Genomic DNA, 12,898 nt, shown 5'->3' with positions numbered 1-12,898 from the left:
AAGCCTTGGCTCTGTAGCCAGAGGACATTACCTAAATTTGAATTACAGTTTCTCTACTTAACTAGCAGACCAAGGGAGCTATATTTAATCACTTTCAGGGTTCTTTTAGAACCAAATAATGTAAACCTTTTAGCCTCAGTTCCCTTATTCTTTATAATAACTACTTCAGATTTGTTGTAAAGACCAACTAAAGTGATGTGTGGAAAGCATTTTGTAAACCTTAAACACTGTTTAAACTTGTCAGCTATTATTTCTTATCCTCTTAAGGATAAATATCAAGAATCCATATTAACCAAATACAGGACTATTGAGGGACTTGAATGGTAAATAAATGGTAATGATGTAAATGGTTTAAAAAAAAAAGCACTTCAGAGGGAAACAAAGAAATATCAGGTTTGTACATAAAAAATGAGAAATAATAAAGGCTAGTAGCTTGAAAAAATATATAAAAGTGTCAGCAAAATTTTATTCCACTATTTACAGAAGCCAAAGAAAATATCACCTCACACCTTTATAGGGAAAAAATTATCTGGTAACAAATAGCTCTGAAGAAGTCAAAGCCTTTAGTAATAGAATCTCTCATGGAAAAAGTTAACAGAAATCATATAAGCACAATCAGTGCCAGCTGATAAGAAAATGAAAAGCCCAGTTAGACTAGGAAACAAAAATGAACACCATTAAATATGTTTTCATTCTACTATGCATTGCTTGGAGAAGAAAGCTCTGACAAACTCTTTTCCCTAAGTAAATTTTGTTCTTTGCAAGGTTATGTTTAAAGTCTTGCAAAGTCTTGTCTTTCAAATAAATCTGTCACATATCATATTTTTGATTACACTATAGTTAAAAGTCAAGGTGTTCTTTCATTTTCTTCCTTCAACCACAAGAACTTTTCTATTTTCCATCTACTTTATGCCTTTAAAATGCATTTTATCTTTGCTCTTTTACATCAGGGTCCATTTCTTGTTGAAGTTCAGCTAATAAATCATTGCTATTAACCTGTTTTTGTGGATTTTGTTCACGTATCTCTGTTATTTTTTTCCTACTTACATTTTGCTGACAGTTCAATTACATCCTTTAACTTGAGTATGATAATTCTATCTCAAAAAAATGAGAGAAAAGCGGGGTCTTGGTGACAACTTTGCCAGTAATGATCTATATAAATTTGGGCAATTAAGATTCATTACCTGCTATGTGCTTACATCCTAAACAGATCACTTCAGCAATCTAAACCTCTGTTTCTTCATCTGAAAAATGCTAGTCTATACTTGATGATTTCTCAGGTTTCTTTCAGCTCTATCTATGAAATACATGTTTCTACAAGTGTCTAGAATATTTGCATTCAGTTATTTTCTTTATAATGTTTTATATACATTTCTATAATTTATAAGATTTTGTACTTAAGTACAAATTGTCCCTTTATTTAACTTGTATGTAGTTTTCATCATGTAAAAAAAGAAAAAAATCACTTTAGTTTCCTCATGTGCAATATGAAAATTTAATTAAGATCATCTCTATGTTCACTTCTTTTATTACAACTTTTTCTAATCCCATTATGATAGCTATCTCTATACATGGATTTGAAAAGAATATAGTTTAAATCAAGTTGCTGAAAATAACTACATATAGTGAGAATCTGACAGAACATAGTTAGTCTATAAGGTCAGTAATAATTCTGTCTTATACCAGTGTTTTAAATTCTTATTATTTATCATAATTTGTTAAATGTTTTTAATATAAAGTTTCAGATCTAAGACATAGCTAAATATTTTATTATTTTCATATCTTTTGTGGAGTAGAATAAATTATCATATATTAACTACAAAGTTGTGAGAACTATTTCAGAAATTATATACTATTGTTAATTATTTGGATTTGTTTTTATTTACAGAATGCCCTTTTCAGTTGCATTAGCAAAAATGAAAGTAAGTATTTTATTTAAAATTATACAGCAAAATCTCTTGAAATGAAAGTAGTTTGGAGGACATAATTTAAGTGCTCTTTGTATTGGCAGAGTCTTAGCACTAAAAGCGAAAACCAAAATGAATGTTCAGTAACAGAATTCATCTTATGATCAAAATTAAAATAGCTTAGACCATCTATTCTTGGGAACTCAAAGCTATGACATTTTTAATATATATTTTGTCCCAAAGTAGATCTATAAAATAGGGAACTTACAGGTGTTAGGAAAAGACAATTTAGAGGCAATGAATGAATAATTCTGATTATCTTCAAAAACTGAACTACTCTGTCTTTTGAAGAATGCTTCCTATAACAGTGTTCTCAGATGAGAAGACCAGATGGTCTTACCACAGTACTCTAAAAGTGAATTTTCTAAAAAGATATTTTTCTATTATTCCTTTTATTTATTCTCTTATTTATTCTTCCTTTCTAGTGACCTAATAGCAGTATTCCTGCCACTAACATATCATTATCGATTTCAGGCTGAAGGAATGGAGGCTGTGTACCAGTGATTCTCAAAATGTGGTCCAGTTCTTCCAGCAAGATCCCTGAGATCTTTTCAGGGGCTCTTCAAAATCAAAACTATTTTCATAATAATACTAAAAATTCTAATACAATAAATATTGATAGATATAACTTATGTAAACAAATGCTCTTTGGGGAGGAATCCACAATAATTTTTAAATGTATAAAGTATTCCTGACACCAAAAAGTTTGAGTACCACTACTAGATAACCTCTCTAATGTTCTTTTCAAAGCTCACATAACCCTTGTTTTTTCTGAAAAAGAATGAATACAGAATATTATGATACTGCAATTTAATATTCTACAAAGAAAAGAAACAAAAGTTTAAAAAATGGGTACTTCACTTATCCACAGGTCACTGAGATTACAACCTTAGGTAGCTACCATATGGCTAACAATCAGTCTTGAATTTTTGAATTCTTGGGGAATACCCACAGTTGGGTCTGATATGAATTATGATCTAGCAAAAGAAACTGAGGAGTAATCCGTATGGTAGGAGAAGAATCAAGACTAGTGCTCTAAGAGTCTATAGGAGAGAGTATTAAGGAGATAGGGATCAGTAATTTCAAATGCATCAGATTAATCAAAAAGGATGAAGATTGAGAAAAGATGATTCAAATTGACAATTATGAGTTTATTGGTAATTTTTGAGAAAGTATTTCTATTGAGTAATGAGATTGGGAATCATTTTTGGAAAGGATTTTGGAATGGACACAGTTTTGTTTTTGATTTTGATTTTTTCCATCTTAGGAGTTTGGCTAAGAAAGAAAAGCAAAATATAAGAAGATAGCTTGAAGAGATGGTAGGACCAGTTAAACTTATTTAAGAATAGGGTGACTCTGGGCAAGTCACTTTAACCTCAATTGCCTCAGCAAAAAAGAAAAAAAAAAAAAAAGAATAGGCAGCTAGGTGGCGCAGTAGATACAGCACCAGCCCTGAAGTCAGGAGGACCTGAGATCAAATCCAGTCTCAGACACTTAACACCTCCTAGCTGTGTGACCCTGGGCAAGTCACTTAATCCCAATTGCCTCAGCAAAGAAAAAGAATAGGGAAACTTGGGCATTTTTTGAAGGCAGGTGGGAAGGAATCAATCTATGGAGAAAGATGAAGAAGGGCAATGATTGGGGTATAATCTGCTGAAGAACCTAAGAGAGAGATAGAATCAACTTTATATCTAGAGGGAATGAACTAGGCAAGAGGTGCCATCTTCTTGTTAGAGACTGGGGAAAGTAGAATAGTGTGGGAAATGATGGCAAGAGTGGGTTGAGGGAGAGAAGAGGGAATTTCTGTTGATTGGTTTCAATTTTCTCATTAAGAGAAGAAATAAGAGATGTGAGAGACAAGTAGAGATTAGGAAGTTTAGAAATGCTTTTATGGAGAATTGAGGTAGGTAATCATTTAGGAGATAATAAACAGAACATCTTTGGAAGACTTAAGAAATGTGACTAATGCAGTGACCAGTCATGACTAAAAAATAATGATGCTCAGTAGTCCCTCTTAGCAGAGAGGTAATGGTTTAGGACTGCAGAATGGGACATTTTCAGAAAGTAAACATGTTGATCTATTGTGCTTGATTATACTGATTTGTTATAAAGAAGAGATTTCTCTTTGTTTAAGATATCACTTGGAATATTGATAGGAAGTTATAATTCAAAAAAAGAGTCAAAACATGTAAAGGGAAGTTTTGAGAGGGTTATACAAAGAATGACATTTGTTACTGTAGTGTTGAATTTAATGCATATGTTTTTTAAAAATAAACAAACACCAAGAAATTTTAAAAAAGACCAAACTCTGAAAGAAATTCATGGCTTCATATATAGTCTTTTTTCTGTTGTTCTTTTTATATTGAAGCATTCATGTTTGTGGCTTTTCATGATAAAAACACTTATTAAAAAAACTGAGGTTATACCTGAGTGGCTGGGTCAAAATAGTAGATTACTTACTGTTTCTTGGCAGTACAAGAACCTTGCCATGCTTCATTCAGCCTATACTTAAAAATTTCTAATATTTAAAAAAATTATTTCTGAAGGTTACATATTATAAGTCACAAACATACCCTATTTGCTACCTTACATTGTTTCTTGGCTATTGTGTTGAGCTTCATCACTCTCCCATAATGTAGTTCTAGCAAGTAGCTTATTTTTGGAATATGATAAACATTGTTAGGTCTATTGTAAGGTTTGCCCCAATACCTTAATCTCTTTCATAACCACAGCATGCTCTTGCTAATTATCTGAACTTTTTACACCTCTTCCTCTTTTTTTTTATCCTTGCTTCACTAACTTCCAACCAAAAGAAAAAAATCCCTCTTAGCTTCATCATCTGTCCAGATAGCACTCCTGTGTTTTTGCTCTGTGACTCCCCTTTTGTGAATCTCATGCCTACCTCTTTAACTCTCTTTTGTCTTTTGGTCCTTCCCAAATCTCCAGGCCTATTATTTCCCTGATTTAAAACAGAGATATTTTTCTATTGACTGTATATTTTATCTCTTCTTTTCATTTGTATCTCAAATCCTGTCAACACTTAGAGCAAGACTGAAGCTTTTTCTCTTTTTAGAGAGGTCTAATGACAAATTTCAGTTTGGAACCAAGCAAAAATAAATATTAGTTCCATTAGGAATATTTTTTTCCTTGTTAGGCTTCAATAATTACCATTATCTACTTTTCTAACTTCATTATTCTTGAACATATCTTGTACCCACCAGTTATGCCTGTCTAACAGTTTTGTTTTCAGGTTATTTCATCTAAGATTTTTCTATAGCTAGCATTACATTTTGTTTTAAACATTGAAAGGCAGTGGTCTCATTGTCCTGTATTCTCATTGTTATAATGTCTTTATTGCTAGCAAATGCATACCCATTTAAATTTCTTCCTTTCTCCCCCTTCTTCCCACCTCCAGTGGGCTCAGTTTGTTGTAGTTATGCTGGTCATCACACAAACTGCCGGGAATACTGTCAAGCCATTTTTCGAACAGACTCTTCTCCTGGTCCATCTCAAATCAAAGCAGTTGAAAGTTATTGTGCTTCTATTAGCCCACAGTTAATACACTGTGTGAACAACTATACCCAGTCTTATCCAATGAGGAATCCGACAGATAGTAAGTAAAAAAAAAGTGCTATTTTCTAATGTTATAATTTATGAAATCCTTGCAGACAAGTGAGATAACATTCTAAAAGAATTCTGAAGTCTATATTAGTTAAGTACATCAGCACAAATGAATAGCCTTTATCAGTGGACTGAATTCCTACCCTAGAGTTTTGGAAAATTAATAAAATCCCTCCTGCCTCATCTCACCCTCAAAAAAGTAGGTTATGAATGTATACTATTATGGAAAAGCATTTATTGCATATCCACTTAGTACACTATAAGAAATATTTTTAACAGTAATAGGAAGAAAGATATTCTATTCAAGATCTTTTTGACTCGGAGAGAAGAGGGAATTAGAATATAGTCACAGATAAAAATAGCTTTTTTTCTTTTTGTTGCTAATAATATTGCAGCCATTTATATCTATCACAGTGCTTTATAGTTTACAATCCCTTTCCTTCATCCCTGTACTATGCATAACAACAAGCATTATTTTTCCCATTTACATTTGAGAAAACTGAGGTTCAGCATAAGGGAAGCTTGCTCTTGGTCATATTGCAGAAGGTAATAGGAATATTCTGGAAACTGGTCCTTCATCCTCAGCTCTACTACTTTCTGTATTACTCTATCAGAATTCCTTCACTTCTCTCAATCTTGTTTTCTTTATACTGTAAAATAGTTGGATGACATGATGCCTAAGATCTCTCCAGTTTTATAAAGGATGGCAGCAAATAGCAACACGATATCATGTTTTTCTTCTTTCCTTGCCCACTCTCTAATAATATTTATTCAGAGTGAAGTCATCATAGTTAGAAACAAAAGAAATAGAGGACATATCAGATCCCCAAATTGCTAAACTAGGTCCTGCAGTCGTGAAAATAAACACTAGCACACGTGCCCAGGTTCTGAATCAAATGGTCATATGAAAAATCAGACATCAGATATGATGAATAATGAAATATCTTCAGACTTTCTGTAATTTTTTTCAGTTTTCTTGGGAATCTGTAAAGGAGTCCTCAGTATTTTTATTTTATACATATTCTCCTAGCTTAAGGATATAGAAAATAGAAGTATATGAGAATGGAGGAGGTACGGGATTGGCCTTGATAAACATGACTAGGGTCAAAGCAGTTTTAAAGTAAATAAAGTGTTGGTATAGATAATAATTTTTATAAATTACTTGTAAATCTGGTATTTCTGAGGAAAGAGATTAGATGTGAAACTCATCCAGTTGCTAATTTTTAAACTATTTTGTGTATTCTAATTCTGTCTAATGTATATCTCTTAGAATGTCTCACACTTTCCCCAAGCCTCTCCCTTCCCAGAAATTTTCAGTAATTTACCCTTTCCTTAAAAACAAATTCTAGGGGACAGCTAATGCCACAGTGGATAGAGCACCAGCCCTGAAGTCAGGAGAATCTGAGTTCAAATCTGACCTCAGACACTTAACACTTCCTAGCTGTGTGACCCTGGTCAAGTCACTTAACCCCAACTGCTTCAGGGGAAAAAAGATGGAAAGAAAGAAAAAGAAAGAAAGATAGACAGACAGACTGAAAGAAGGAAGCTTAGCTTGACATGGAAGACCTTCCACAATGTGGGCTGATCTCCCTTTCCAGGACTATCTCCCACTACTCTTCCTTATCTCACCCTTTAGCCAGACTAGATACTTTCCATTTTAGAGACAAGTACTGAGCTTTTGTATGACCTCCTGGAATGCCCTTTTCTTTATCTCCAATACTTCAAATCCCTAACTATACCCTTTAAAGAACAGGTCATTTGACTCTTTTAGAAAGCCTTCCCTCATATCTGGTAATGATCTCTAGTCTAAACACAATACTTTGAACTTCTTTTGGGTATTTGCAGCATAACATAAGCTACCTGTGGTTTATTTATTGTCTGTATTAGATTGTAATTTTCTTTAGACAGGAGTTGTTTCTTCTCCAATACCTAGTATAATTAGTGTTGCAAAACATTCAATTGAGTCTTTATATTCCATCAATTTAGGTTTATATTGCTGTGATAGAGCTGAAGATTATGCCTGCCAAAATGCTTGCAAGAGAATTCTTATGTCAATGAAGAAAGAACTTGAAATAGTCGATGGACTCATAGAAGGTTGTAAAACAAAGCCTCTGCCACAGGATCCACTCTGGCAGTGTTTTCTTGAAAGCTCAAGGTCTGTTCATCCTGGTGTTACTGTATATCCACCTCCTTCAACGGGCCTCGATGGCGCCAAATTACATTGCTGTTCTAAAGCAAATACTTCCACATGTAGGTCAGTATCTCTTTTTCTTTATTAAAGCTATTGGAAAGCAACACATCTATGGACTTTAAACATCTAAAACTTCTAATAAATATTTAAGATCCTGCAATTTTAACATTATAAAGACTTTGGAATGACTGGGGAAAAAATCAGTATATTTAGTGGTCTTGTACTTTAGTGTACTTGTACTTGTTGGATGTTTCCATCAACAAATTTTAAACATATGATCTTGAATATATTACTGTTATATTTGTGAATAACTACAACCAAGATTTCATATACAATTTCCCTTCACAGCAAAAAAAAATTAATGATAATTTAGACCTGGGGAATAGACCAGACAACATCCCAAGGTACTGTGAGTGTCAGTTATTCATTCACTATGCCATTAGGATATTTGGCTTTTGCATTCTCTCTCAGCTTCTAATTTCATTATTGTAGGAGATTTTATCTATTGAGTGACAAAATCTCAGAGACTAAAAACAGCACTCTTGATATCAAGACCAGTGGTTCTCTACCTTTATTATACCACAAACCCTCTTGTCTATTTCTATGTTCTCCGATATGTGATGGGCTTTTTGAAATAAATAATCTTAATGAAACTGTTACAACGTATTTTAAATGTTTGTCTAACTCTTCTAATTAGCTAAATATAAATTTGTTTCAGGGAACTATGCACTAAGCTTTATAGCATGAGCTGGGGCAATACACAGAGCTGGCAAGAGTTTGATCGATTTTGTGAATATAATCCTGTAGAAGTTTCCATGCTGACCTGTTTAGCAGATGTTCGAGAACCTTGTCAGTTGGGCTGTAGAAATCTTTCTTACTGCACTAATTTTAACAACAGGTAAAGATGAAATATGTAATTTTAAAAGGAATTCTCATGTTTCAATTGAAAATATGTTTTTGTTGCAAATGTGTTTTTTTTTTTTTTTGGTAGAATAAGTAAAAAAACAAAGCAAAATCCCAAACTCAATTCTGGGGTTATAAGAAACTACTCCTTTTGATTTCCTCTAAAAATGTAGTAAATGGTACAAAATGGTAAATCAACATTCGATCGGAAAATATAATAGCCAAATTCTTAAAACATGGAAAATGTATCATCAGGATATTAATGTTCTTTGAAGTATACTGAAGTACACTGAAAATTAAAATGTAATGATATAGCCATTTGTTCCCAAGCTATAAACCATGGAATTATTGCAAAAGTTCTCTGAATTCATATGTAAATCTATAAATAAGCAATCATGCCTTTTTAGACAGAATAAATATTACTTCACATATTGCTATTTTCATCTGTGTATAATTATGAGTAATAATGTTGCAAATCGATTTTAAAATAACACTAAGTTTTATAGAAACGTTTTTGTTGTGTATTTTCTCAGTCAATGAATGGTACATTTTTTAAAGAGCTTATTCACTTCAGGATGACACATTTTGTGTTCTTAAAATTACTTTGAGCAAGTATATTATTATATTTTTACAGCTGGTATTAAAATATTAGAAAATAAAGGTCTAGCTTAAAAAAAGAAAAAAGTTTGAAATATATCAAAAAGTTTTTTAAAAAACACAGTTCAGTGAACAATGCAGTGATTCGAGGCAATTCCATTGGACTTGGGATGGGCGATGCAGAGATAGAACTATGGGGACTGAATGTGGATTGAGGCATAGTACTTTCACCTTTTTTATATTATTGTTGTTTTTTGCTTGATTTTTTTCTTTCTTGTGATTTTTTCCCCTTTTCTTCTGATTTTTCTTGCATAGCATGACAAATATGGAAATATATTCAAAAGAATTGCCTATATTTAACCTATGTTAGATTGCTATCTTGGGGAGGGAAGAATAAAGAAGGGTAGGAGAAAATTTTGGAACACAGATCTTTACAGGTGTGAATGTTGGAAACTATGTTCATATTTGGAAAAATAAAATACGATTAAAATATTGTTAAGTATATCAATTATTTATTAAAATGTGAGATCCTAGAAATTATTACAGGAACTTTTTGAAAAATTAGGTCATGGCATGTGAACTAAGGAAACACTATGTTATATTAAGTTAAAATCTCATATAATTTTGTTTGATTTTTTCCTTTGGGGGTTTCATGTGATTTTCCATTGACTTAAATTCATTTATCAGTGTTGCATTGTGTACATGCACTGATATTGCTTTACTTTGCAATGGCTTTTATCTGGAAGGCCATTGTCACTACATACGTCTTTTTTTCCCCAGGCCAACAGAGCTTTTCAGGAGTTGTAATGCTCAGTCAGACCAAGGGGCCATGAATGACATGAAGTTGTGGGAAAAAGGAAGCATAAAAATGCCATTTATAAATATACCTGTTCTGGACATTAAAAAATGTCAACCTGAAATGTGGAAAGCAATTGCTTGCTCCCTGCAGATTAAACCTTGTCATAGTAAATCTAGAGGAAGCATTATTTGCAAGTAAGTCTTTTTAAATAATCTTAACATTACAATTTGGAATCACAGTGTTTATTATTTAAATGATAATTACTTTAATGAAAACTTACCTTCTACTAAAGCACTTTGAGGATCCATAATTTCATCACTATGGAAATTCCTTCACTAATGTAGATCCCTGCTCTTTTGAGCCTTAATGGATGCTTTTCATGAATTGTTATATTTGTAAAATACAACACCTTGTTAGGGGCACCCTTTTCATAATTAATTTCTCCAAATTCCGAGTGACAATTATGTAGTTTAATAATGATATGTATTGTATAGTTTAGGTAAACAATCCCTTTAGGCATAGAGCTGTGCTCTTAAAGAGATCTTGAGATTCATGTAAATGCTATGTTTTTGTGCATAATATTTTTCTTTTCAGATCTGATTGTATAGAGATTCTTAAGAAATGTGGAGATCAAAATAAGTTTCCTGAAGACCACACAGCTGAAAGTATTTGTGAGCTTTTGTCTCCTACAGATGACTTGGAGAACTGTATACCATTAGATACATATCTTAGTAAGTAACATGTCTGTATGAGTTTTCAAATATGCTTTATTTATTTTCTTCTCATGGTATTTATTTTTAACACTTGTCCTTTATGTAAAATAAAATAAGTTAATGATAAACCTCTAATTATAAATTCTAATTTGATGTTTTTAATCTAGGAAAGTATTTTAGACATGTCATTACTACCAATGTAATTAGAAAGAAATGACCATTTATTCATATTTCTCGTTTAGTATTAGATTCTTGATTTGAATCTTGGTGTATTAGGATCAAGATAAGTATCCCTTGCCTAGTAGAATTTATATCTTCTCTAGGCAAGGCATCTTGGCTATTAAATAGATTTCTATCAGTGACTCCTGTTGTCTCAATAGCTTTCATTATTAAATTAGAAATTTGTTTTATTAGAAAAATATTTTGGATCCCTGGTGTAATTCAATCATACTTTAAAAAAATAAAAACTTTTAAAATAAAAAAGTAAAAAAATAATTAACAAAATACTAGGAATGCAGATGCACCAAATTTCAAATAACTTCAATATTTGAAAATCCAGATTTTCAGAAAAATCAATCTTCCTTCAGATCTTTCCTCTTCATGCATTTGACATTACAGACTGACTAGACTAGTTGATTGTTGGCCTATCTTGGCCACCCCATTCCCAGTTTTGTCATTCATGCATACCATCTTTCCATAACCTAAGTAGGCTCATTGCCTGCCAAAACCCCTCTTCTTTCACAGTTCATTTTGGGTATCATCTTGTCTATGACATTTTCCCTGATTTTCTCAGTTGTCAATATTTTGTTCATCATATTTTCTTACGGCCCTTTGACTATATTCCTTCTTTGTCCTGGTTTCATTTTACCTCATATTATACTTGTATATATGTTATACTTAAGGAACTATGTTATTTTATTATCTGTATGTCTTCAGTACCTATCATAGTGTCTTAGATGTGATATAATGTGCTTGACAAATTAAAATTAGGTTTTTATTTCCTTTGCACAAGAATTATTTACTCTAGTGAGAGGTTCACAATAGGCTTCTAAGAGAGCAAACTCCTCTAATTTATTTAAAACATGATTTGGTATGCTAAAATTAGATTTGTACTTTTCCCCCAAAAAAACATATTTATTACACAAAATAGTCATATAATTTCTACATGGCTTAGATGACTTAGTTTAGATAAAATTGCAGGAACAGGAACTACTACTACTCCTACTGGGTCAAGGATTGGCTTGAAACTTACAGGACTTAGAGAGGAAACCTTTGCCTTCCTCTTCTACCTGCCTATATGTCCACCCCATGTGTGTATCTGGTTTTCGTTCCCCTGTGCTCTTTTTTCTGTCTTCAGCCTCCACATAATTTTGAACCATGTGCCTCCCTCAGCAGGCAGCCCCTTTCTCCCTCACTCCCCCATCTGCAGGCAAGTTTACATTATCACTTTATGTAGAGGTCTGTTAGAGCAAGACCTGGTTGTATAAAATAATCTGTTGAAAATCTGTAGTACTGTCTTTTGACTATGTATCACAAGGACCAGAACATTGTTAAGTAAGTCAAAACTAATTTTCTTCCAAAAAGCTAACCATTTTCAGTTTTGAAAAATGTTTCTTAATTGGAAACAACTTCTTCTGAAGTTCCTACAATTTGAAGGATCCTGACAACTAAAATCTTAAATTTTCACATATGGTATTCACTAACCCCATGCTGATTACTCAAGTCAGCCCTTTGATCTATGATATACTGTATTCTATATCTATAATAGATTATTTTTTCAAATGTAACTAGAGCTTGCAGCAACAGTAACTGCCATGAAAAGCCTTTGATTTTTCAAAATGAACATATACTGAATATGGGGGGAGGGATGGTATTCTTTTCACTGTGCTCCTAAATTCTTTGAGGAATACAGTTCTGACTAGTGAATTTATTACACATGAATTTTGGAATTCTATTGAGTAGATTGCAATCAAGAAACCTATACTTGTACATAATGTAATCTGTCTGAAAAATTACTAGACTGAACTTAAGATAAGCAGAGACAATCTCAATAAATACATATGTATGTATTTTACATATATAGACGTTTTGATTTGATTGAGTCAAT

General features: G+C 32.4%; 1 protein-coding gene across 1 annotated transcript in view; it reads left to right on the top strand.

Annotated features, from left to right (window-relative positions):
• RECK (reversion inducing cysteine rich protein with kazal motifs) overlaps positions 1–12,898 on the top strand; it is a 71,567-nt gene that overhangs the window by 35,552 nt on the left and 23,117 nt on the right. The window contains exons 7-12 of the mRNA XM_031937277.1: positions 1,889–1,922; positions 5,383–5,580; positions 7,575–7,842; positions 8,498–8,677; positions 10,060–10,272; positions 10,673–10,809. Coding sequence (XP_031793137.1) covers positions 1,889–1,922; positions 5,383–5,580; positions 7,575–7,842; positions 8,498–8,677; positions 10,060–10,272; positions 10,673–10,809 — 1,030 coding nt within the window. The remainder of the gene's footprint in view (positions 1–1,888; positions 1,923–5,382; positions 5,581–7,574; positions 7,843–8,497; positions 8,678–10,059; positions 10,273–10,672; positions 10,810–12,898) is intronic.

Source organism: Sarcophilus harrisii, chromosome 1 (genome assembly GCF_902635505.1).
Source record: "Sarcophilus harrisii chromosome 1, mSarHar1.11, whole genome shotgun sequence".
Lineage (NCBI taxonomy): Eukaryota > Metazoa > Chordata > Mammalia > Dasyuromorphia > Dasyuridae > Sarcophilus > Sarcophilus harrisii.
This window is presented reverse-complemented; position numbering and strand designations above follow the sequence as displayed.